This window comes from Melospiza melodia, chromosome 8, assembly GCF_035770615.1.
Source record: "Melospiza melodia melodia isolate bMelMel2 chromosome 8, bMelMel2.pri, whole genome shotgun sequence".
NCBI classification, from domain to species: Eukaryota; Metazoa; Chordata; class Aves; order Passeriformes; family Passerellidae; genus Melospiza; species Melospiza melodia.
In genome coordinates, this window is record NC_086201.1 from 21,340,939 (window position 1) to 21,366,488 (window position 25,550).

General features: G+C 41.3%; 2 protein-coding genes across 7 annotated transcripts in view; both read right to left on the reverse strand.

Moving 5' to 3' along the window:
- CHN1 (chimerin 1) overlaps positions 1 to 14,504 on the reverse strand; it is a 100,355-nt gene extending 85,851 nt beyond the window's left edge. The window contains exon 1 of one of the 2 annotated variants that reach the window (XM_063162171.1): positions 14,486 to 14,504. In XM_063162171.1, the coding sequence (XP_063018241.1) occupies positions 14,486 to 14,489 (4 nt within the window). In that variant the 5' untranslated portion in view covers positions 14,490 to 14,504. Of the gene's footprint in view, positions 1 to 5,699; positions 5,875 to 14,485 lie in introns of those variants that run through there. The other variant, XM_063162169.1, reaches the window with a different exon arrangement.
- A 6,388-nt stretch (positions 14,505 to 20,892) lies between these two features.
- Positions 20,893 to 25,550, reverse strand: part of ATF2 (activating transcription factor 2) — a 48,391-nt gene continuing 43,733 nt past the window's right edge. For all 5 annotated transcript variants that reach the window (XM_063162174.1, XM_063162178.1, XM_063162175.1 and 2 more), the window contains one exon: positions 20,893 to 23,508. In XM_063162174.1, coding sequence (XP_063018244.1) covers positions 23,282 to 23,508 — 227 coding nt within the window. In that variant the 3' untranslated portion in view covers positions 20,893 to 23,281. The remainder of the gene's footprint in view (positions 23,509 to 25,550) is intronic.

Below are 25,550 nucleotides of genomic sequence, written 5' to 3' on the forward strand. Positions count from 1 at the left end.
TTAAAAACATCACTTTGAATTCACTGCTGTTCTGCTGAAAAAGACCTAGCACAGGCAGCGCCACATGGGATATGTACTCACTTTGTTGCTCACCTTATGCTCTTCAAACAGTTTTCAGTTTATTACTTTCTCTTTGGCCTAGAAGCATCCATGATAGACACCATTCCTATCATTCTACCTTTATGTTCCCTGTAGTGACAAAACCCCTACTATAAATGTCCCAATTCCATGAACAAGATTCCATTACCTACTACAGGTAAGGAACATATTCAGAGACTTTTCTGGTACAACCGGACTCTTGAGTTAAGGGGCTCTGTCAATAAACTTCACAATCACAGGTAGCCACAAGTTGTAAGCGTAGCCCAGGGCCAAATATAGAGAAGAACTTGAATTGTAGGTGATCTGTATATTTCCTGCTCTTAGAAGGTTCTGCACACAAGACAAGAAATGAGCAGATTAATTTCTGAGTATTTCCTATTCTACAGAAAATCTGCAGCATTATCTGTTGTGAACCATTTATCAGAGGAGCACTTATGGTCTCTGTACGTGTGCCAACCAAGCACTCTAAAAATTAATGCCCTTTCCCAAGCAAAGAAAACATTTATTTAGAGAAAAATGTCTCTCTTTAAAACTGACACATTAGAAAATACGTGCTTGAACCAACATAAGTATATCCTACCTTTTGAAGCAGCCGTGCGCCAGCAAGCCCAGTCTGCATGGAGAACACTAATCACAGATGCATAGAACTTGAAACAGTAATTTGTTAATTATTATTTCTAGTATGGAAGAACTTATTTAAAAAGGTTCACTTCATACCCATAGTAGAAAATAGTCATAGAAAATTAATTCTGTGCAGGACAACATCAGAGCTCACAGCCGTGGAAGCAATTCTGCTAAGTGAGCAAATCACTATTTATGAGCTCTTCCAGAAATGCACGGACCCCTGAAACAGAGGGATTATTGGCTTCTCAGCCCCTGCCCTTTCTGCCTGTAGCAGTGTATTGCTTGTTTCTTTTATTCTGATATTTTCCCTAAAGATTTCTCTAAAAACTGCTCTTTTTCATCATCTCCTTATAAAACCATATCTGTCATGCTGACTACAGCCCTGTCTCTAATCCCATTCAGCTGTAGCCACTCATCAGAGTGCAAGCACTTTGAAGATTAAAAGAGAATTGCTTCGTTTCTCATTTCTTAACCACCAACACTCAGGGATGAGTTTTTATCCATTGGCAGGCTCTGAGCAAGAAGGCAAAAGCAGGGATAACTAGTGACAAATATGTCCATGAAGATCTCTCCTGGCTATTTTGAAATGTCCTCCTTTGTTCACACAAGAGAGTTGATGAGCAAATAAATGAACAGGAAGGGAATTCATAAAAGACAAGGACAACTCGCAAGCACTAAACATAACAAAACTATTTTTCTTTCAAAGTACAATGCTGACTTTCTTTGAACACTTTTCAGGATATTCAAAGACACAAGCAAACAGTGGGATAACTTAATACTTCCCCTCCTTTTCCCACTATGTTGTTTGTTATCTTTCCAATAGTTGAGTCATCCAAGTGGAATAACAGCGTGCACCTCAGGCCTGTCACTGAGCAATCTCACATCTTAGGGTATTAACAGATGGCTTTAGGAAGTCTAGCCATAGGAACGTGACTGATTGCTTTTCCTGTCACTAGGAAGCTGCTACCCTGCAGGGCTTCAGCACAGCAGGACTGGTGGGCATCCCTGAGCCACCTCTGCTAAGCCAGGCAAGTGGCTTCAGCCCAAAGGCTGGGCATGCAGCCACCAGACTGTGCTGGGATGGCAGAGAATGGCTCATACACCATTCCAGCTGCCGCACCAGGCAGCAAGAAACAGCCAAAGAGAAAAAGGAGGTTACACCTATAATCACCACAACTTCTATTGCTGTTTTTCCTCCTACAGCACAACAGGACTGTGCTGTAGAAGGAAAAACACCAATAAAACTGGACACCTGCTCAAGTTCCAGACATTCACACACACTGCATGTGAAAATGCACACTTTGTGTGGAATAAAATGAATTTAAAACCTTAATAAACAATTCACATGGATATCAAACCTATTGGATCTATTACTTGCAACAAACAAAAGAATCAGACAGAAATTTTTTTCTGCTTCTCAGAGAAATTGACTGTTTTCCAGTCCTTTGCTCATGCAGTCCTTGTGCAGGACCTGCTTTCCACTGCTAGATCAAACCTGCATTCCAAGTGCTTGGCCACTGAAACACAAACTGAATGTTCTGGTGAAACCCTGCTTTGCTGGCACCATGAAAAGGCGTGGCACATAGAGGTGACCACCTATGGTCACAACAGGCTATTTCTGCCATTGCAACTTTGTCACACAGTCATTGAATATCCTGAGTTGGATCCCAAAAGGATCTTGGAGCCCGAGTTCTGGCCCTGAACAGGCCGAAATCACAGCAAACATCTGTGAGTGTTAACCCTATGGAACTATGAACCCTGCTGGGGTCACACACTGCCTGAAGTAGCCAGCATGACTGAGGTAACAGAGGGATGTCTCCAGCTAACCACTTCCAGGCTCTCCCACTGCTGACTAATTCCAACAGGGGCTGCTCTTCCTCCTCCCATCTGTGGGGCAGTTGAACTCCTCTTTCCCATCACCCACATCACAGACCCACCATCTGTACCAGGGAACATGGGCAGCCCCCTACACACCTTCCATAGAGCCAGCTGTCAGCACAGGGTATCTTGGAAGGGCATGACTGAGAGACAATGACAGGATGAAGAAAGGAATTTCCAAATAACTAAAACTGATGAAATGAAGGGTCTTAATGTTTTTCGTCCCTTGTACTTTATTGCTGCATCATAATCTTGCCAAGAGGCTGTAACTGAAAAGGGTAAGTGAGGGACCCCTTAGGCTTTATGTTAATTGTTGTTTATGTTAATTGATGTTTATTGTTAATACTAGAAACTCTTTTCAGAACCAACTTTCCCAGGAGTGTCAAGCCGCCACCCAAAGGTGTGGACTGCAGGCAATGTGGGCTGCTCTGAGGACAATGGCAAAGGGCAGCCTCCAACAGGACCTGACTTCCACCCTCCCGATAGGCGTGTCCCTGCTAACCCAGGATCTGCAACAATGCCAGCCTGGTCTCCAGACTGTCCCCTTCTAGCACAGTCTTTGCACTATGCACTGAACGAGCCATAAAACACTCCCTAGAGCACGTTATGACACTGCCCAACCCTCTCCTCTCCCTTGCTGTGCACATACAAGCACACACTGATTGAAAGGGACCCAGGAAACTTGGGGAATCTCCTCGCCCAACAAAGTTTACATGGCAATTTATGTCAAATTTTACATGCTTTTGGAGCACAACTTATTAGAATCAGCCTGAGAATGGTGAAATTTGGTTCAGTGTGATAGATCATTATGGGCTAGGGAAAATAAAAATGCAATATTGAGCCTAGAGTTTACGTGAGTGAGTAGAACCAAAGAAACCACTCCCCTGAGATCTGTTGCTCAGGACAATTTTTTCAGTATAAGATAGATGTGAATTTAAAATGGTACAGTTACAGCTGCTTAATGCCTTAAAACCGATAAATTAATTCAGACATTTAATTTGCCTTTCCTCAAATTTGCTGATATTGCTTTGGTGGGAGGTTACTAAATAATAAACAAACCCCCCCTCTTTTGTGGGTTATATTTTTAATGATTTACTATGGGTAGCTCCAGTGCAGTAACTGAAAATGTAACTACCCATCAGCAGCCAACATTTATAATAAAGGCTGAACACTGTTCCTGAAGCTCAAAGCAAGCACGCTGTAGTCTGTCTTTGTTATGTGCTGAGACAAAGTGTGCCAAGCCACCCCACTCAGAGGACTCACAGCAACACAGTAAGCTGTGCTAGCTCAACCATGAATTAATCACAACCACATCTGCAAAGATACTGCACTCACATACACTTCTGCATTTACACAACTCACACACTTGCATCCACAGTTTAAGACATACTGTTAAGCTTTTACATTTGTGAAAGGCATCACATTCATTTGTTGATGCATATGAGCCATATTTGTTGCACTGTTTTATTGTCACTTTTTGTTTTCTTAAAAGGGTGCAATCCTGAGGTTTACCCTCAGCAAGATAATGTTTAAAAACTACAGACACAGCAGAGCACCCCACTCTATGTCCTCTTGACTCATTATCTTTTACATGTATCAATGACATTTACTGTAACAACAGATGTGATAACACACAAAACCACCAAGTTACTTTGTAATGCAAATTTGTATTAATAGAATATGTCATGCAGTCAATCAAACACATACAAATTGGAAAAGAATCACATAAGTTAAAAAAAAGGTACCTGATATAGGAATGCCACTTTCTTTAAAAGTTAAAATTAAAATATTCTTCATTTTTGCAGACAAAAATTATAATGACACTCAGCATGGAGAATGTGTGTATTTCAGCCTAAAAATTTTTTTTTCTGTTAGGGAAAACGACAATATGTACCTTTAGTGCCAATGTAACAAACTACATATTTTCAAACAATCAAATTCAAAATGATACAATGTAACATAAACAGCGGGGGTTTTTTCCTAAAAGGGCCAATCTGCCATTTGATCTCTGTGTTCACTTTCACTTCTAAGTTAAAGAGCTTGATCCTCACCCCACGCCTGACAACCTGCAGGGCCCCCCTACCTGCAGCTCCTGAAGTCCCGTGAACTCAGAGACGAGATCAGACATAAAACAACAGAGACGGTTTACTCTGACCTATGAACCAATGGCATCCTGAAAAACTCGAGCAGGAAATATAAATATGGGAGACAGCACGGTACCTAAACCCAACACAGCACAGATTTGATTTGCAGGGAGCTATCTTGCAACACGTGCTAAACTTCTCAGATGGGGTTCAATATGCAAAATAATATCGCAAGTGTCAATTTTTAAGAAAATCCAAAAACCTGGTTTTAGTCTTTTAAGAAATTGTACCAGTCCAAGAATCAGGAAATCAATGAAAGCAAGCAATTTGTTTACATTTGAAATGAAATTCACAGTCTAAACACAACGAACAGACTTGACATCCTCTATTCACTAGAAATCACTCGTGTTGCACGAGCTTCTTTCAAGAAGGGGTATCCCGATTATCCTGTTAACTCTGTACTGACCTTAGCTGTACTCATTTCTGTTTTCCTTTCATTGCTGCATTTACCTCATGTTGCCAGACACAATTTGAAGCCTTTTTGTTTGTTTGCCCGCCGTAAAATTGCTCACGTTAGGCACAAGCAAGCCTAATTCAATAACGTTGAATTGGCAGAACCCACATGTTCAACAGTTTAAACTGGAGTTTCTCCAGCCGGTTCCCACCGCACCGGGCACGGCCAGAGCCGCGCTCCCGAGCCTCCTCTGCCGGGCTGCCCGCGGCCGGGAGGCACCGGCTCCCGCGGGAGCTGCGCCCGTGTCCGCCCGCGGCGCTCCGGGGATCCCCGGCCGGCCCGTGGCTCCGGCACAGCCCCTCGCCTGCGGGGCTCCCGAGGCACCCCAACTTTTCTCCGCCGGTCGCAGGGAGCCCCCGCGGGGCTGCCCCTCCGGGGTGATTCCCGCAGCCCCGGGCCCGGCCCTGCGGGCGGCGCCCACGCCCAGGCGCTGCCGCGCCGCAGACAATGGGGGCGGCAGCCCCGCGCCCGCCGGGCCGAGGCGGCGGCGCTTCACTCACCGAACAAGGTCAGAGCCATCGCGGCGGCGGCGGCGGCGGGGCGGGCCCGGGGGGCGGCGGGTGCTGGCCGGGCGGCGCGGCGCTGGCATTGGCGCGGCGGCAGCTCTCGCATCAGCGGCGGGGCGCGCCTGCAACACAAGTTGGGCGCGGGGCTGTCAGCGCGGCACCGGCGGCCGCTGCCACTTGCTGCCGCGGGGCGGGGCGGGCACAGCCCGCAGGGGAGGGGAAGGCAGGGGGTGGGCAGGGCCGGGCCGGGCCGGGCCAGGGGTGTCGGGGGACGGTGGCCGGGGACGCGCGGCACCGGGGGCAGCCCGCGCCCGCCCGCCCCCCGCCCGCGCTCACGCTGCGTCCCGCCGCCTCGGGGAGCCATCTTGCGCCGGCACGGCCCGCCTCCGCCCGCCGCGGCCGCCGGGACGGTTCCCATGGCAACGCGGCCGCCGCGCCGCCGGGCACAAAGGGAAGCGCGGCCCCCCCGGGACGGCCCGTGCGAGCCCCGGGCCCAGCCCCGCGCGGCGCTCCGGCCTCGGGCACCGCTGGGGCCGTCCCGGGCCCCGCCGCTCCTCTGAGGAGATGCCCCGTGGAAAGCATCGCTCCCCCGGCCCGTGCCTCCTCGGGCACGCTGCGCCTGCCTGCTCCGGCAGAAGAGCCAATGGTACTGTGAAAAACATGACTCCTTAAAGCGAGGTGAAAATCCCACTTACGTGCCAGCAACGACGAAGAGAGGAAACACATAGATTTCCCCTCAAAATATTTCGCGCGAGAAATTTCAGCCAGCCCAGCTGTCTTCGGTTTTCGCTGTCCAGGACTGTAAATTTCAGCACTAAAAGCGCTCAGTTGAAAAGGCAACAGCGTTCCTGGTGCAACTCGCTTGTGCAGGTGGCATTTCCCGCCCGAAGGCAGAGCCCGGCAGAGGCTGGCACCCCAGCAGCAGAGGCTGGCCAGCCCGTGTGCCCGGCAGCAGCATCGCCACACCCGCAGCCATCTCTCCCTCCCTCCCTTCCCCTCACAGGTGCGCGCTGCCAGTTCAAACCCAGCCGCAGCTCCATCCACGCCAATGGAACCGCCACAGCTGTGAGCATCCGCCACCTCCAGCAGGGGCTCGCAGAGCTCGGCCGGGGCTTTGCAGGCGCTGGCTTGGAGGTCGTGGAGCGGGTCCCACCATCTCCTGGGGCGCCGTGGGAGCGGGGGTGCAGTGGGAAGCCCGCCTGCAAGAGAAGGCTCTCGGCAGAGAACAGCCCGAAGGAAGAGAAGCATGTGCATAGGCTGCAATTAGTGGTTTCAGTTCTGTGAGTGCAGCTCAGGGTCAGCAAGTGAATAAAACACCTTTCCTTGCACCAGGCAGATAAAGCACAAAGGCCTGTCTAACAGGTGGTTTATGCAGTTAGCTGCACTCAGGTGTCCATGTTCAAAATTCTGCCTAATCTTTGTTGTAGAGAGCCAAAGGAAAACATTGTGGGGAGTTTTCAGTATATCCAAATATCCTTTAAGACAAAAATATGACATTTGTTATGTCTGTAATATATTTCAAAACATAGGGGTTTATGTTTATGTACTTCACTTAGCGTGCAAAGTTTAAAAAATAAATGTGAGAGTCATTGTTTCCTTATTCTTATTCCTTTCCAAATAAATTCTAGCATGATGGACCTGATTTTACAAAACATTTTCATTTTGCATGTATAAAGCGCAAATGTTTACTGAGCAGATGGACTACCAAGAAATAATATTTCAATTGCAGGGCTAAAAGAAGTTTAAACACAGATGAAAACTGGTTTGAAAAAAAGCAATGCAAAAAATCTTTGCAATTCTGCCTACATGATTTGACCTTTGTGTGCACAGAGTGTTTTCCTTGGCTTTTTGGAAATAAGTTGGATCTTCAGATTATTTTCCCCTTACATTTCCTGGAATTAAATCCCAAGCTTTTATTCCAACTTCCTTCAATTAAATGGCCAGCTTTTACACTTCGACTGCTCCCAAATGGTTTTTTTGCTAACTATTCAACTGCATGTTTACATTAAAAATGCTTTCCTGTTCAGAGTATAAAACTATTTTTCATGATAGGCAGTATGAATACTACAGTTCAGATCAGCCTGAGTGCTTTGATTAGTAATTTCAATTGTCTGATAATGCCTTTGCTATTAGTGCAGTTATTGCTAAAACCTAGGGAAGCGTGTTGTCATTTCACACTTAGTTACTGTACTTTACTGTGCCTGGAGCAGTGGCTGATCAGAGTTTTCAAAACAGAGCTCAATCGTTATTTCTGATTAGATTCTTGGCTTAGGAGGATGTTTTGGCCCTGGCTCTGCAGCCTTCGGGAACAGCAGCAGCTTTTGGAAGGAGTTCACCACCAGGCTCACCCCCGTGGGTGCTGGCCAGCACAGAGCGTGTCTGTACACATCTGCACCATTGGCACATCTGGCTTCACAAGGGCCAACAGCCTCAGCACCGCGGGAACAAATGACAGGTGCAAAGCAGAAAAACACATTAGCCCGAAATTCACCAGGCAAAGGTCCCTGCCACCACATCCTGCTTTTGAATGGACTGAAATCCTCTCGGAGATATCTCTTCAATAACAACATTATCTTAAAATTCCGTAATGCCTTATCGAGCCGGCACATCTTATGCCCAAGCGACAGCAATGCTTTAACCGCAGCTCTGGGAATGTGGTTAGGAAGGAGCTGGATGTCGCCGGGCCGGCCCGCGGCCGGGCGCGGGAGGCAGTGCGGAGGGATGCCGGGCAGCCCCGGCACAGCCCCCGCGGCGCTGCTGGGCCCGGCCTGCCCGCAGAGCGCAGCTCACAGGTTTGCTCCCTCGCAGGGGACAGAACAAAAGAGAACCTCGCTGTGCACACCTTGGCTTGAATGGCAGCAAGGATGAGCTCGGTGTTTTGTTCCCCTGCATCTTCAGCCCTTGAAATGCCCTCCCTTGTGCTATCATCATGATGTGTAGCAAAGGCGCCGTTGTATTTGCCACCTGGTAGGAATATTTGCGGGTGTATCACAAAGTGTGCCTCAAGGATAAAGGCTCCAGAAAAGAAATAAATGTGTAACATGCTATTTTCAGGTCTTCTCACTGTCCTTCAGACATTTCTTGCCTCATCTTTCAAACCTCAAAGTTCTTTAGAAACTGTAGTCGGTTACTACAGCTTCATTATTCATGTAAAATATCATCACTGGGGTTTGGGATTGGTTTCTAGTGTTAGGTTTTTTTTTTTTTTATTTTGGCTCCTCTCCTTTTGCCGTCTTGCTCTGGGTGCTGAGCACCATGAGCCCAGTGGTCTATTTTCCAGTGACTTTTCTGTGATCCATCACCTTGTCTGAGAGTCTGGTACAAAATTGCTTCTAATTACTTGACATTTATTCTTCAAACCTTAACTAATGCACTAATCATATATTGATAAATGAGATTTTAAAATTAATCACTGACATTTTTAAAGATTTATACACAACTGTAAAAACAGGTTCCCAGCTAGTAAATATAATGTTGTGTGAAGGAAAAAAATCCCAACTCACCATAAATTAAAGCTGTCCTGTATTAATGGGAAGCAGTAAAAGTGAAGATGTGGTGCGATGTTTCCTGATGAATAGGGGTAGTATCTTATCACAGTTACTGTCTTCCTGCTACAGATCCCCTTGACAGGAGGAAAACAGCATTGTAGAAGTCTTGCTATGAGCAGAATTTAATTTAGCTTTTAATGTGTAATAGCTGGAAGTTTGTGGGGCAGGCAGGGAAGTGGCCAAGGGCTGCCTTACCAAGCAGATTTGGAGCTCACAGTACTTGCAAGGGAACATGTGCTCCTTGGAAAACAGCAAGGCAGATTTCTAACTCTTGTTCAGTAAGATAAATTCAAGTATTTTAGCTAATTTAAAAGTCATCAATGAAAAGTTTGAAGGCTGACCAGCCAGCTTGCTAGTTATAATTAATATTTATATAGATGACAGTGATTTGAATATAACATCAGGCCTATTACCAAACCCAGAACAGGCATTGCACATTGCCAAAATTTTGGATAATCTTTCTCCCTTTGAAGAGAAAATTGCCATTTGAGCCTGTCCTTTGGATGATGCTGTTGTTCATTATTAATGGCAAAATCATTTAAGACCAATATTACCCAACACTGTACAGGCACAGAGGAAAAGAATCCTGCATCAACTGCAGCACCTGTGAACAACCTTTGCAAATCAGACATAATCAGTGTTTTACTAGGATCTATGCTAGTCTGTAGATTTTTGAGGTAATTTTTTTTCTTTTATTGTCAGTGTACAGACTAGCAAGATAACAGTTATTAGGAAGAACTTGCATCTTGAATTTTTGATCATTGCTGAAGAAAGGGAGATATGTATAACATCCACCACAGCTCCTGTTTTAAATCACAAAATCACAACTACCATATCAGACACTCACATTTGGCATTCTATCCTGATCCACATGAGTTGCACTATGTCCACACAACAACTTAGAGCAGCTTGGTACACCATGCATAGTGTACATCAGTGAAATGAAAAATGGACTTAACACACCTGCTTTTGGCTCTCTGGGTCATGAAAAAATGTTTGACAGAAATAGGTGACAATAACAACCTTTAGATTTGGAATTTTTTTTCTGGTTACAGTAGAAGTGAATGCCTTAAGATCTAAGGGGAAGAGCACATGAGCACCATCTTAATTTTAAAACTAAACTAATGCTTTATTTGAAATCTAAAGAATGCGCTGTGTTTAGACGGATGTTAGGAGAAATTATGCCATTTTTGAATGGAAGTGCATCAAAGGAAAAAAGCTCCTCTTGCCTATATTTCCTGAACAGTCCTTCATGAAAGAATTCTTAAGGAATTTTACACCATGACTGCACTTAATTGGATTTCTGAGATGTGCACAAATGTGTGAGAATTACATCATAAACAGGTACTGTGCATAGGATATAGTTGATGCTACCTGTGTAGCAGGTAGCAAAATAATTTGATCTTAAACTTTGATGCTGGCATGCACAGCATTTCTCCTGAAGCAGGTTGCAGGTGATGTTTAGACCTAACAGTATCAAAACTATTTATAATTGCAAAAGACTTGTTTGGTTTGTTCCCCATTTGCAGCTGCTCTGAATGCACTTTAACACCAGACTTTGTATGAGCTTTCTAACTGCTCATGTGCACACTTACTGGCATATCCCATATGCAGAGACTTCTAATGTGAAATCAGTAACAAAATTATTAAAATACTATGAAATCTCAAATTGCTTGCAATTTTGCTCAGATATAAGAACTATATACTTTGCATTACATTTTCTAAGAATCCTGTGTAAGAAACACAATATGGTTTTGATTTCTTGTTTTATTAAGTGAAATGAACAGGCTAATTAAAGAAATTCCAGGAAGTTTCTGCTTTCTGTCTCCTAGGTAAAAGCCTCAAGTGTCAAAGGAGATAATACTGATGGCTATAAAACATCCAACTGTGTTTATACAGGCTATAAAATGCAGCTTATTCCTTCTATTTAACTTGCACAACTTTTTGTTTTTATACCATGCTTAGAAATTCATATTAAGCATCAGTTGAAGTAGTGCTTCTGTATATTTGGAAAAAAACCCATTGTAATTGCAAGTTAAAAAACAGAAGGCAAGCCACTGGCAAAAGAGTGTTAGGAATGAACTGTTAAGACTATAATTTCATCCATAAACACTAAAAGCTAAGAACAAACTAGCCATGAAAAAACATAAAACCCTGCAAGATGCTTCTAATCCCATCTTTCAAAATGTCTTTGGCCCTGAATGATGGATGATATCCTACTTGAAGCCTTAAGCTGTGCCACAGAACTGGCAGTGGCTCTGCATGCAATCAGTTGAGCCTTCTAGAACTACTAGACCCACTTCTAGATCTCCTGGATGGATTTGAGGAATTTTTAAAGAAATTGAACCTTCTCATAACAATTCAGCAATTCTGGAGTGCTGTATAGAACCAAAACACTCTTGGTGCAGTTATTCGATTTTCTAGTATCAGTCCCTCAAAAATTTTCTACATTCCTAGAGAAGCCAATGTATGTGTTACTGAAGCCAGTCAAAAATAATGTCTTTAATGAGGGTATGAGCTATCCCATGCAACTTGCTTCTCAGACAGAGTTGCACCTTCTAGAATATTTAGTGTTCTTTGAGAAAATGTCCATGATTCAGATCACATGAAATATTTCGAGGTATTTTACCCTTCACATGAACAAAGGTGTGTGGGCCCTGGTAAGGCAAACAGTATCAGATTTGAAGTTGAATTTTATGTAATAGTTTAGAAAAACACATAAGAAATTAAGTCTAGAAACTGTGAGAATTCCCTGATGTACAGACAGATGCAACCACATTATCAAGGGCCTTTGTAGAATGAAATTTATTGACTTGAAGATGCATCTAAGTCCAAGCCTCAAAATGTTGAGATTGCAGAAGCATAGGATAACTAATCAGAAATTAAAAAAAAATAAAATCTCTGATACATGTGTTTACTTCCACCAGGAAGACTTTTGAAGGAGAATATAAAATCTTCCAAAGTGAGCAGGCAAGCACATGCACTACTGGCACCTTCCTGCTTTACTGCACAGCTAACCCTGTGAGCAGCCAGGTAATGGCAGCAGGGCACAAAAGACAGGAGAGAATAATGTTGGAAATATCTTTCAAGAACATCATTAGCTCTTCAGCATCACAGAGAGATGACATTAACCATAGCAACTTCAAAGAGCTGAAGGAGATTAAAGTTTTTCCTCTTAATGATTCTAAAGTGTTATTGAAGGGATCAATAGCTCTTCCTGTTAAACAAGCAGCTCAAATCAAGTATTCCTGAAGAGGAGATAAACCATTCCTGGAAGTAATAGTGGGATTTAATTAGGATTTGACGTTTTTCACTATTCATTAATTTATCTGCAAGTATCACAATAGTTTTAGTGAACTGTAAATTTACAACAGTAAATTTCTCCTATAAAAGGAGAGAAATACCTGATGCCTTCTGAGCCCTTAATTGTGCCAAAATATCTTATTTACTATGTCATCCACATAGAGAGAAATCTCTCCTTCCTGTACCTGATGTCACTGTTTTTTGCTGGGGGAGGAGGAAAGAAGGAAGACAGAAAAAAAACCTGCATTATTTCCCCTTTCTTTAACAATAAAATAATTACATCCCAAGGTGGTGCACATTTTGCTTATTGTAAACCAAGACACATGGAAAGCCCCATAGCAAATCAAAACTAAATTAGACTATTACTAAGACTTGGCAACTTTTCAGCTGTGCAAGCAGAAGTTTTATTTTAAACAAAATCAGAGATAACTGATCTTGCAACCTGACTTGCACATCACCACACCAAACTTAGATCTGGAATTCAACCTCATGAATTCAATTGTAAAATCATGCAATTCTCAACAAGGACATAGACAGGAAACTAATTCCTGGTTGAGTCCTTCCCACACTCAGTCTCTAGTGGTTTTTGACTCAGAGATATGATACCAATGCTTTCAGTGCAAACACAATGACTTCAGAATTCAGAGTTTATCTGCACCAACGAGTCACTGATAAGGGAAGCACTTTCCAAAGCAGTTTGGGTTTGTTTTTTCCTTTTTTCCTAAAGGCCAATAAGTCAAGAAAATACATTTTGAAAAGGACAACCAAGCAAAGCTTTCTGGCAAACCCTGTGCAATATTGCAGGAGCAGAGGGACCCAGGCCTTCACCATTTCTGTGGGATTGCAGCAATGTTTCAGCTGCCACTTTGCTGCTTGTTGTCAGAAAACAGCTTCTTGGGCCCCCACAGGAAAACTGCTCTCCTTTCTGCTCCCACATGGATGCATTTTCATGACAAATGTGTCTTAAACTCTTCAAGGGTAAGAAAGGCCAAAAAAAAATCAAAGTAGTTTATTGTCTGAGTGCTCAAATCAAAAGCAATAATCCAGATTATAATGTTATACAATATTAAAATAATTTCCTTCTTGCAGCGTATAACCATTAGCCATACAAAGACAAAAAACCTCACTAAAACACTGGAAGTAATATTGCCTGCATTCTGCCCAGTTCTTTGAAGGAATGAATAACATTGTGTAGGCACTATATTTTATTTCACTTGGTTTTGCATGGAGATAAACAGCTTCAAAAGTTCAGGTGGATCATTACTGAACAGTTGTTTTCCCTATTCTTTCTCCTTTGTTTCAAGGTTTGATCACAGGGCTGCTTGCTCTTAAGATTTCTTTACTGTGTGCACAACAGAATGCCTTCCTTCTGATTGTGGAGGATTCATAACCTCCTTAAAGCATCCTGCTGCTCTGAAAACTTGAGAGTGAAGGGCAGATGCAGCTGCAAGACTGCAGTTGTTTCTCAGAGAAAGCCACTATTCTAGCTTTAAGAAATTGTCCCAGATCTAGGGATTTCCTCATCTATTTTTAGCAAGCACAAACAAGACAGATTTGTTGGTGCTTTTCAGACTGCATTTGCCAAGCTCCCCAAACTCTTCTTGTTCTGCCTACTTAAAAGTGCTGCCATGACAATTTACTCCCACTAAAACAGGGCTGCTCTGGTCCTGTTTCTACTCCCTCCTCTTTCTCTGCAGCTGCACTGGCTGTTGGCCAATGCCAGTGTCTAGGAAAATAACCAGCAGCACTCCAGAGGGACAGAGGAGTGCTGCATCACAGCAAGAGCAGCGAGCACAGAGCAGCCCAAACTCTCAGACGACCCTTTTACTGACCTGTGCTCTCAGTGCCCTTGTTAATCAGGTGCTTTAGTCTGCAGCAGTTTACTGAAATACCATACAAAACAAGAGTCAAGGTTAAGGATTTCCTTACCCATCCACAAACTCCTTCCCAGCCCACCAAACTGATGTCATGCCATCTTCAGAGACTTCTGCAGTGACGTCAGTGGGACAGATTAGATTTCTGCACCAGCCTGCAGAACACGTCTCAGAGCCCCTCAGTCTGACTACAGCCCAGGCAGCTGCTGCTGCCAGCACTGTGCAATGGAGTAGGGCAGCACGGACCAGCAGATGCAGGAATTCAAACAAAGCATGGAGAAAGCAGATCCATAAACAACACAACCCCTGTCACAATGAAGTGCAAACCCACAGAAAGATGAAACATTGCAGAGCTCTCTTCTGTTGGCTCCAGGTATAAAGCCAGACTACCTCCATCAGTGAGCTCATATCACATGCAGGCTCCTATGCCCCACTTACATTTATAAATATATTTAAATAGAACCATAAGGTTTCATTTTTATTATTTATTCTTCCTGTACAAATAAATTCAGCTGTAATTCAGCTCTAAAAGCCAGTTTATGGTAGTTACTTTTTCAGAAGTCTATTCCAGAGGCCAAATTTTAGTTTTGTTAATTTTTTTAGAGTTTATACTCTACTCTGAGCAGTCAAGGAGGCAAACTATATCATGGAGAAGCTTAAACCGTTCCTTGGTAGTTCCTTGGTAGTTCATAAGAAGAGCAGAAGGGATGGCTTCCCCTGAGGTCCTTGGGGAATGACAAGCCAGAGGGAAAAGCCTCCTACCAGGAGAGACAGATGAGCAGTCAGGGAAGCAGAAGTGGCTTTCAACTCTTTTCATACAGTGAAGGCCAAATGGTATTTTAGTATCAAATAACAGTAAGGTGTGGCTACCAACTAGGTATGAAATTTTATGCAGCCCTTGGCAGGGGAAACCTCCCTGACCTGCCTGAGGCCAGCTGCAGAGGCAGAAGGAGCTCCCAAGCAGCTGGGCAGCGTGGTGTCCCTGCCACTGCTGGCCCAGCTTGGAGAGCTGCACCTTCCCTTGAACTCTTTATCTTCTTCTCTCAAAGCCTTAATGTGCCGTAAAGTGTAGAATACCAGGAAAAAAATATGAAAACTTGGTGTCAACGTAAAAAAAGCATTTGCTCAAAATATCCAGTAGTTACCACTAGATGGCATTTTGTTCTTGAGAAACCAGCGAGACACAGATTTGGCATTGTTACGCTCAGCAGGAGACAGCACAAAATGAAATTACTTACTTCATTCAGTTAATAATCTATTATCTATTGTCTTGTATAAGTAAAACATTACTAACAGAAGAAATTTCGTTTGCAGATTGATAAATCCTATTTATTTAACTATAGCTTGTGACTCTTCAACCCTCCACTCAGGTAGGTAGGGGTTTGAGCTATTGCCAGCATTTACCAAAAATCTCTTCCACACTTTAAATGAAAGACAAATGTAGCCCAAGTCACAGACTTTGAGCATGCCATGGAAATCTGCCAGAAATGCCTTGCTCCAGTAACTGTATACAGTATTTCCTGTGTTATTTTTGGATAAACCCTTAAAACAGATTGCAGTATAAAAAGGAGTTTCCATTCAGGAAGAGAGCTGAAATAATAATTTAACAACATTCAGTTATTAATATTATATTTTTCAGTGTTTCATTTTAGTTTCAGCTTGTACAAGCTGTGATGATTTACATTTTTAATCTCCACAGGGTACAGTGTGTATCACACCAGGGTGTGCAATGAAGCTCTGCTGGGTACAACCTGGGGTGACATATAGGTGGTATTGTTTAATATGACATTGTTTGGCATTTGCAAACCTCTGTGTCAGATTAAACCAAGCAGGAGTGTCTCCTTTACTCTGCAGCAGGGGTAAGGATGTAAGGAGACTGTACATGATGATGCACAGCAAATTTGTGCACCGCTCAAATTTTCTTTGACTAAATTGTGTTTACTGACAGAAGCATTGATGGTCATTAGCAGTGGCTAAATCCAATCCTGCTCTTGTACTTGCTTAAAAAAGACTCATTATAGAAGGAACCTTACTTCACTAAGATAAAATTAATCCTCACCTCTTTCTAAAACAGGCACAAGCTTCTTTGAAGTTGGTAATGTAGAAAAGCTGCTTTAAGTCAATTATTTTATGAATTTGTGTGTTGCAAAACTTCAAACAGCTTTATATAGCCTTAATGATTATATACTTGCACTTGCACTTTTTTTTTAGTTTAAATTCAGCTTAGTACTATTCTCCATCAACATAAACTGGACTAGAATATATCAGTAGACATGTGAAACCAAAAGTTTTCAATCTGTCAAATTTTGTAACAATTTAACTCTTGACAAAGAGATGACATTTTCTTCAACTGACAAGACCTGTGGGACTTATGCACCCTCCAGAACATGTCTGAGTGTCTGGCACGTTATAAAGTGCATTTCCCTGAAGGAGGGGTGTGTGCCATTATCCAATATGTGAAAACAACAACAAAACCTAAACCAGATATGAAATTACAAGAGTGGGTAAAGATTATGAATTTCTTTCTTGAAATGAAAGAACTGTGCCAGACCTGTGTAACAAGGAAATGTACAGAATTTATATAACTAAGGGGTACTTACAATATAAGGGAAGCATTCCAGTCAGTATAATGTGTTTCCATCCCAAGAAACCAGTGCTCTGACAAATACAAGCCTGCAGTCAGCTCAGAAGCAGCATTCTGGTTGTATGGTGACTGGGAACAGAGCTCAAGGCTCTGGGGCCAGCAACCTTCCTACACAGCATTCAAGTGAGTGCTGCATAATTTATAAAAGAGTAAAGTCCTATTAGAATCAGGACTCTAAAAAGTTTGGGTAAATAGTTAGATACAGGATAAAGAAATGTTTTGCATATTCACACATGTATTCAAGTAATAAATTGTAAACTTAATCGCTTAAGAGTCATTAAATATGTGAACAAAATGAGCAAGTGATCAAAATGTCATGCAGGGAAATAGATAGCATCTCCTCGGTATTTACAAGGATTATGCATTTTTTCCAGGAAAAATCATTAGCCCTCTCCAGCAATTCTGCTGAAAGAAAGGACAGAAAGCAAGAAGACTGAAATATTAGCCTTTTGCTTGTTTTCTAACCATAGCCAGGCTGACTATAAAGTCTCTTGGCATTTTACAGACAGCCAGAATTACTGTGCTTTACATTATATCACCTTTAAGAGTATCTTTGTCAACACAGCATTATGAATAACAGGATGTTTATACTACTTACCTCAAGTGAGATCAAAACATTTCTACCATCACTGTAAACATTTGGAAGAAACAGATCTTCACAGAACGCATCTTTGTGTCAGAGCAAAGGGCTGCTATAATTGAGCAGTGAAATGCAGCACCGTCTTGGTGCAGACGTCTCCCCTCTCAGTTTCATTTTCTCCATTTATTCAGGGCATTTTATTTTGTTTGCTGCTAAGGCAGAGGGCTCGTGCTCTCCTTGCTCGTCTCCTTTTTCCCCTGATTAGAATCCCAGATGTAGGACAGATATATTTTCCCATTTTCTTTTTAAACATAAGCAAATTAGTATGTTTTTTTCAAATCACTCAGTTAATAAAATAGAGCAGCCCAGTTGTCTCTCAAAGGCAGTATTTTTGCCTCCTGTAATGGTCTAGAACAAGTGATTCAGCTAAAGGGAGGGAAATACTATTCACTGACCATGTTAGTACTAGCTTGCAGCTAAACAAGAGCAGGAACATTTTGGGCAGTAGGAAAAAACAGACCTTAACTTTCATCTTTCAGGTAGCTAAGCAGAGTCATCAGACCAGCTTTCAGCACACTCCATCCACCTGGGCACAGACGGTGTCAAACGGAGCTGCAATAGCTCATGCTTGTACTGTGATGTACTGAGGTAGCCACGGGCAAGAGTGAGGGGAGGGAAACACGGCTGCCTGCAATCCTGTTTGTCTGAAAGCTCCGTGGCAGTGCCTGGTTCCTGAAGCTCATCTCAGCCCGGCACTGACAGTCCTCCCTAAGCCAGAGTATTCTCCCTTAAGCTCCTTATTTGCAAACTGAGCATCACCAGGCCCTGCTGCCCAAGGTGCTTACAAACACTGCCCACTCTCTGCCCTGCTCTGTTTCTGCTGTTGGTATTAAAACCAAAGAAGAGTTCCTAGAAGCACGACTCCTGTTCTTGGCTTCAAGCTGTTCTGCACCTTCTGTGCTTGTTAACATTTCTAGTCAGTCTATGCAGCTTAAGCTACTGTCTCTTTACCTGTGGACTAAAAATTTTAACTGTCCTTGCATAATGATTTTACAGTACTTTTCTGATTAATGATTCATCCCCCATTAAATTAAGTTACAGGTAGTTTATCTAAGAACCTCCTCTCCTGTGCCTCCTCTTCCCCCCAAAAATGAAGAGGATAAAGTGCTTATAAAAATACACATCATTGTAGAAAATGGTAATAGAAGAGGGATAAAGATTTTGAGCAAGGGTTAAAATACACTAATTACAGAAACTGGATCAGGTTTATGCGTCTTGTTCTACTGACAGCCATGTGATTAGATGATAACTCACCTCACAGCTACAAAGTTAAAAACTCTTATCTGGAGAAGGTTGCAGTTTGCAGAGTTATGAAGCCCTCAGCATACAACCTGCACTCATTAGTTGTGCACAGCATCTGTAATGAAATCTTTTGTAACACTCCGAAGTCCTTCCATACCATATATAATGTATCTTAGCTAGGAAGATGTAAATATCAAGAAAACATAAGCTTTTTGTATCTATTTTAGCTGAAGACAAGGTACAAAGTGTGCAGAAATTCATTTTCTGACTTCTGGAAATGGAAGTTTGCTATTGAGGGTTAAGACAACTGAGGAGGAAGCAATATGAAAAAAGAAAGAATTCCACATTGAATAGTATAAGCACTTTCTGGGGCTCATCACACAAAGAAAAATATTTTGAACAGGAAGAAAGTAAAGATAAAGAAAGGTCATGATCCTACATTCCATAAAGGAAGGAAAAAATAAGAGAAAAAAAAAAGTCACACTAAACCCTAAACTTAAAAGGAATATTACCACTGAAGAATATGAAACTTTGAAAATTTCATGATAAAATCGTCCAAATCAACTCTACACAGCATTACACAACACAAGCTAGATAAATCCTACCTGTGTTACTTTTGATACAATGGTTAAAAACAGATGTAAAGACTACTGCAAACCAATCTTACACTGACTGCTCTGCAGCGTAAATGAGCACTGTTCCAATTATGTCTCTACTGAGGGAAGCAACAGGCAGCATATAAATGCAAACAGCCTTCATTAGACACATTGTCATGAGTATATTAATCATGTCAAGAAGCATTGCTCAAGTTTCCTTCAGTGCAATTTAACATACCTTACTTTATTAGGATGCACTTAATTTCACTATGCTTTCTCCTCATTATCATTTATGATGACCAATTAAAATGTTTGTGTCTGTCTCTAAGCAAATTACTCCTGTAATTCAGGTAGCTGAAACCACTGTTCATCCCACACTTCTGTCATCTCCTTCTCTCAGTGCAGTATCTTCCTTTTAGAGGCCCAGCCACTCTTACCATTGCAAACAGAAAAAAATCCCTTACTTAAAATGAATAATTAAGATATAAGCCTGAGTCTTTTTACAGCACAGACATTAAGAAGTGGGCTGGTTCTCCTCCCCTCACCCAGAGTACCCGTGTTATAAAGCTTTTTGTTCCCCTGGAGTCACCAGCACAACTCATAGTCAGAAAAAGAACGTAGTGAAGCAAGGGAGGCCTCACACATTTTTCTCATTGGGTTACAAGTTGTGTGCAGCTTCACTTCATTTTGTCCATACATGGAACAAATGCAGACACACAGCAACTTTACTCTTTCATTTCCTTCAAAACCTTCATACTGGGGCTCTGGCACAAGCTTTCAAATGATAACAGAATGTGTCATTCCACATATGTTTCCAACATCCATAAATAAGCCCAAACCATTTTTACTATTCTAAACATCAGGCGTGAGGGCATGATTTTTTCTGAACCCTTGACAACACAACTGTGAGCCATTTATCTGATTACAGCTGTTATTTCTGGCTTCATGTATATTGAAATAAGATTAAAATAACTGGAAGTTAGGTGGAAATTCTAATTACACACAGTGCTTTTGCTGTGGAACTCAGGGCAACCAGGAATGGCTGAGCAACATCTGGGATCACCAAGCTATATTTATGAACTCATTTATCTGTGGATTACCTTGGGCTCCTGGAACTAATGATACAATGCTTGTTCCTCAGCAGCTGCTGGAGCTCAGCTGCAGAGCAATGGTATTTACCTTATTTTCTCAAGAAACATACGTGTTCTCATTTACATAACATTACTTTGACATTACAGTAATGACTTCCAGAAAAACACTGATAATTGCAAGGATGAAGAAAGAAGGCTGAAGACAGAGCGGCCTTTTAGAACAATTATAATTTCATTAAAATAGGAACATAACTTAAAGATAGATTTTATTCTCTTTGATGATTTACTCATGCAAACTGCACATAAAAGAAAACAGTACAGTTTGTGAAACATGTCAAATGTAAAGACCCAAAATGCTAAGTACAGAAGTAGTGTGACAACGTCTCAAAACGGAATCCATGGTAGTACGGCTAATACCTGTTCTCTATTTGCTGAACACAGATTTTAATGGTTCTTTTTCCAGCCCCACTGTTAAATTCATTAACTGTTTACACATCTCCTATACACTTATGTAGACTTATTTTACAAGCGCAACAGTTTTGTTATAAAAAAACTCCACTTATATGATTTAAAAGCCTTTGTGTTTAGGAGGGCAAATTATAGTATGATCAATGAGGCCGCATCTAGTCCACCAAACCTACAATGAAAAGTGACTGTAGAGCTTTCTTGCAGAATTCACACTTTGTGCCTTTGCAATTCGTTTCTTTCTCGTGAGAGGTCCATTGTATTTAACCATCCTGGAAACGTTCAATAACTGTTACAGCTTTTTATCTTGAAATTGGGAAAGTAAGACTTTTAAACACATGAGGTTATCAACACAACTTTCTTAGTTTTAAAATACAAAATATTTAAATTCCCTAATATTTTCATGCTTAAAGCCCTGCAATGATACATATATGACTTAGATACTTTGTCCAGTTTTCAGTACAGTATGGTTGTATATATATTGCAGAAATTATATTTTCCTGTGAATCAATTACATTTTTAGATTTAAAACTGAACCGAATAGAAATCTGATGGCACTGACACTTAAAAAACGCATGGTATAGTGTGGAGAAGGAAGAGCAAATGAACTACACAACCCATTATAAATGCAATAAATCTTTGTTATATACATAATGGAATCCTGCTTTACTGCCAGTTGCTACTATGCATCTGTTTTTGCTATTATACAAAGTTTTCCGACCTGAAAGCACACATCTACTTTTTTTAAAACAACTTAATCTATTGTAAAATATTGTACTGTATTTTGAACATGAGTACAGAATCAAAATAGATAATGGCACATTTAAAAAACTCAGTATCCTACAGATGATTGGATAATGAGAAAAAGTGTACCTACAATCATCTCATCAGAAACAAACTACATCATGGAATGTTAGTTATCCAAGTTCGCACAGTAAATAACATTTTAAAACTGCAATCACCTATCAGCCAGCATCACATTGAAGGCATCTTTAAACATTCAAGCAAAAGACTGCTGGCATTAACTACTGAACCATTCTCACACACACACCACACACACCACATTATAATTACATTGTTTCCAAGATACGGTAGATACTGATTTTTTTTTTTCCACAAGAAAGGTATCAAAAATTTTGCTACTAAAAGATGACAGTGCTTACACAAGAATTAAGTACAAGTTAGCTTGCAAATACAAGACAATGACAAAAAAAAGTCGAGTTGTCTGAAGAAGGATTTTAGGCTTTTCTGGCATCCAAAACCATGAGTAAACTCCTTAGTCTGCGACTCAAAAATCCACAAAATACAACCTACTTTGGAATAACAAGTATTCCACACTTGATAACCCTGTATTTTACAATATGCTTACTGGTTTCAGCCTAGCAACAAGGGGTGGTTATAGATATCTATTCTGACTGGAGAATTAAAGCTCTCCTCACACCAGAATCAAGTGTTGGAGTGGGAAAAAAAACCCCACCTGACATCAATAAAAAAAAAAAAAAAAATCAAATCTATTTAGTAATGATCCTCATCTAGGATTGGTATGTGCATAAGTACTGTATCTCATATACTGTACTGGCCCTATTAAACAAATTAAAGACCCCAACAGTTAAAAGCCAACCAAAATGCTATACATAAAAAACCCAAATGTTTTTCTTCCAATGTTCTTCCTCTCATAATGTGCAAAACAACAAAAAGGCAAAAAGACTAAAAGCAAATTTACTGTTACTGTCTTTCTCTTGCCTAGTGCTTTATGACCTTGCTAACTTTACAAAGTCAATAGGGACTATGCAGAACTTTGGTATAAAAATGTCACATAATATTCCTATCACAGTCTTGGGGATGACCTTTAGTAATTCACCCCAATGTTTGTTAAAATAATACCAAATTAAAAATGAAATAAACCACATTGTACTGTACACACACTTTACACATTAAGCACAAAAAATAACTAGTAAAACTAATACTTAAAAAAAAAGTCTTTCGCAAAGAGACCAGAACTGGTGTTCCGTCTTATTTCCACCTGCCAATTGTTAAAGCCAAATTTAAGTTGGATTTTTAAAAACGAATAATTTTAAGCTACAATTTCTCCTAGATGGAGACTGGTCTGTTGTTGGTTTCCCTTTAAAGTCACAGATGTGTATCTAAGGAACTGATGCAAGCAAGTTTGTAATCAACTTCCCGAGGGCTGGGCCTGGGAGGGAGGCGCCAGGACGATCTGGGACAGCACGGGCTCCGTGCTCTGGTCCGCCATCTGCGTGAGCACCGAGGTGGCCACGGCCTCGGCCTTGGACGTGGAGCTGACGCCGTTGGAAGTGCTGACGGAGCTGTGCTGGATCGCCTCCGTGTGCGGGCTGCTGGGCACCGAGATGTCCTCCGAGCTGTCGTCCTTGTCTGCAGCTGAGCAACAACAGCAGCTCATTATTCTGTGCTGGAACGCACCCACCGCCTCCCAGCCACAGCAATCACCCCCTAAATAGCTAACACTCGTGCTGTAATGCACCACAAATTGCAAAACGAGCTTATTTCCGTTTTTTAGAAAGAAAACACTATTTTGTAAGCAGAAAAACCAGACTGCGGTATGGACTAGTCAGGAAACCAGAGCATTTTCACATCTTCAAGGCCATGATTAAAATTTCCTGCCTAGTAAATCAGCCAGTGGGTACTATACCTAATTCTAATGATGCATGTTCACATCAGTAAACATTATTCACAGACTACAAAATGCTATTTATTGTGTCTGCTTAGTAATCAAACAAGAATAATTCTACATTCAGTAATAAATACTTGCCATCATGACTAAGATATCTGAAAAAATATTACTTACACCACTATATTTACTGGACAATGCTCACATGAGTATTCAGCCTCCATTCTTTTAACAGAATGAAGTTCCATTATTTTACAAATGCCTCTTAATAGGTTTTAAAATCATTAAAGCTGGCTTAAAAATATTTTTGGAATATTTCAGGTGTTCTCCACATAACCAAAGTGAATTAGCCACAGAATTACGTCATTTTTTCCCATGACAGAGGGTAAGCAGGTTAAAAAAATTACCACTGTGCAAAAATAAAATTTCCAAAATTATCATGACTTAAAATGTCCCTCTTGCACAGACATTCTAGTCATGCTAAAATCATCCTTTTTTCCAGAGCTGCAGAAGTTAGCCAAGGTATTATGCAAACACTGCCAAACTAAAAGTTTGAATTCAAAACTAAAAAAACAAGAACAGAAAATTATTCTACTGTTTTTCCCTCAAAAATAGAAATACTAATGCTGAATTTTATTGTAACTTTTTAATATCACTTTGTGCTACTTAATGTTTACAAGTACTTTTCACAGCAGTTTTATAAACAGACCAAAACCAGTATCCAGGTAGCATATTAGAAGTCCCTTTTAAACTACTACTGACTACCCTGACACAAACATAGCCAGAAGCAGGCATGAACTATTGCTTGGGACAAATCAATGGAATAAAACTTGATCTTCTCTAGTCTTGTCTTTGCAGTCTCTTCCAGATTTGCTTGAGATTGGCCTACAAGTTCAGAAGTGCCTCAGAGAAACAATGGGAAAGGATGACACTACCATGGGGAGACAAGCAGTGCTGTGGAATCATGTCCTCATTTCCACAAAAAAACAGGCTAACAGCAGCAACTAAAAGGAACATTAAGTGTGAAAAACCAATAGTGAAATAGTGAAATAAAGTTTATGTTTTACTGAGGTTTATATGACATGCTAGCTATGGGTAAGAAAATTTACTAACTTAGCAAGTCAAGACCCCAGTATAAAGATCTTTGAGCAGCCCTATGCATACTAAGAACAAACTCCTCTTCAAAGCTTGAGAATAACTGTTCCATTATTGACTGCTTCTAGAAAAGAATGGTAAGGTCAAAAAGGATGGGTAGGCAAGGAAACTGCTGAATTTTTTTTTCCTCAGAAATACTGCCTACAGGAGCAAGGTGGCAATCTCTCCTGAACTGCACTAAAAGAGCAAAGAGTAAAATGTAATAGCTTGGAAGTTAGAATACTCTTATCCACAAGGCCAACTGTTTTACAGATCCTGCACTTTTTAAAAAACAGACCGTTCAAACATTAAAGGAGAGAGATACTGGTGACACAGAACTAGATCTGCTGACAAGTACTGCATATCCAAAGGTTTCATAATAATTGCAAACAGCAAGAAAATCAAGGTATTTCCAAAAGACATTTGTGACCCTTAGGAGAGTTTGCCCATTCAAGAACAGAAAGAATAAGAACAAGCGCCAATTTAGTTGGAAGTATTCAACAGGATATAATCTTTACCATACCTCTAGCAAGACCTACAAGATCTCACATAAAACAAGCAAGAAGGAACACATGCAAACTTTGTTAAAAATAGAAACCCTAGTGCCACTTCCTGAAAAATACTCCATTACTGATTATGAGAGCAGCATATTTTTTCC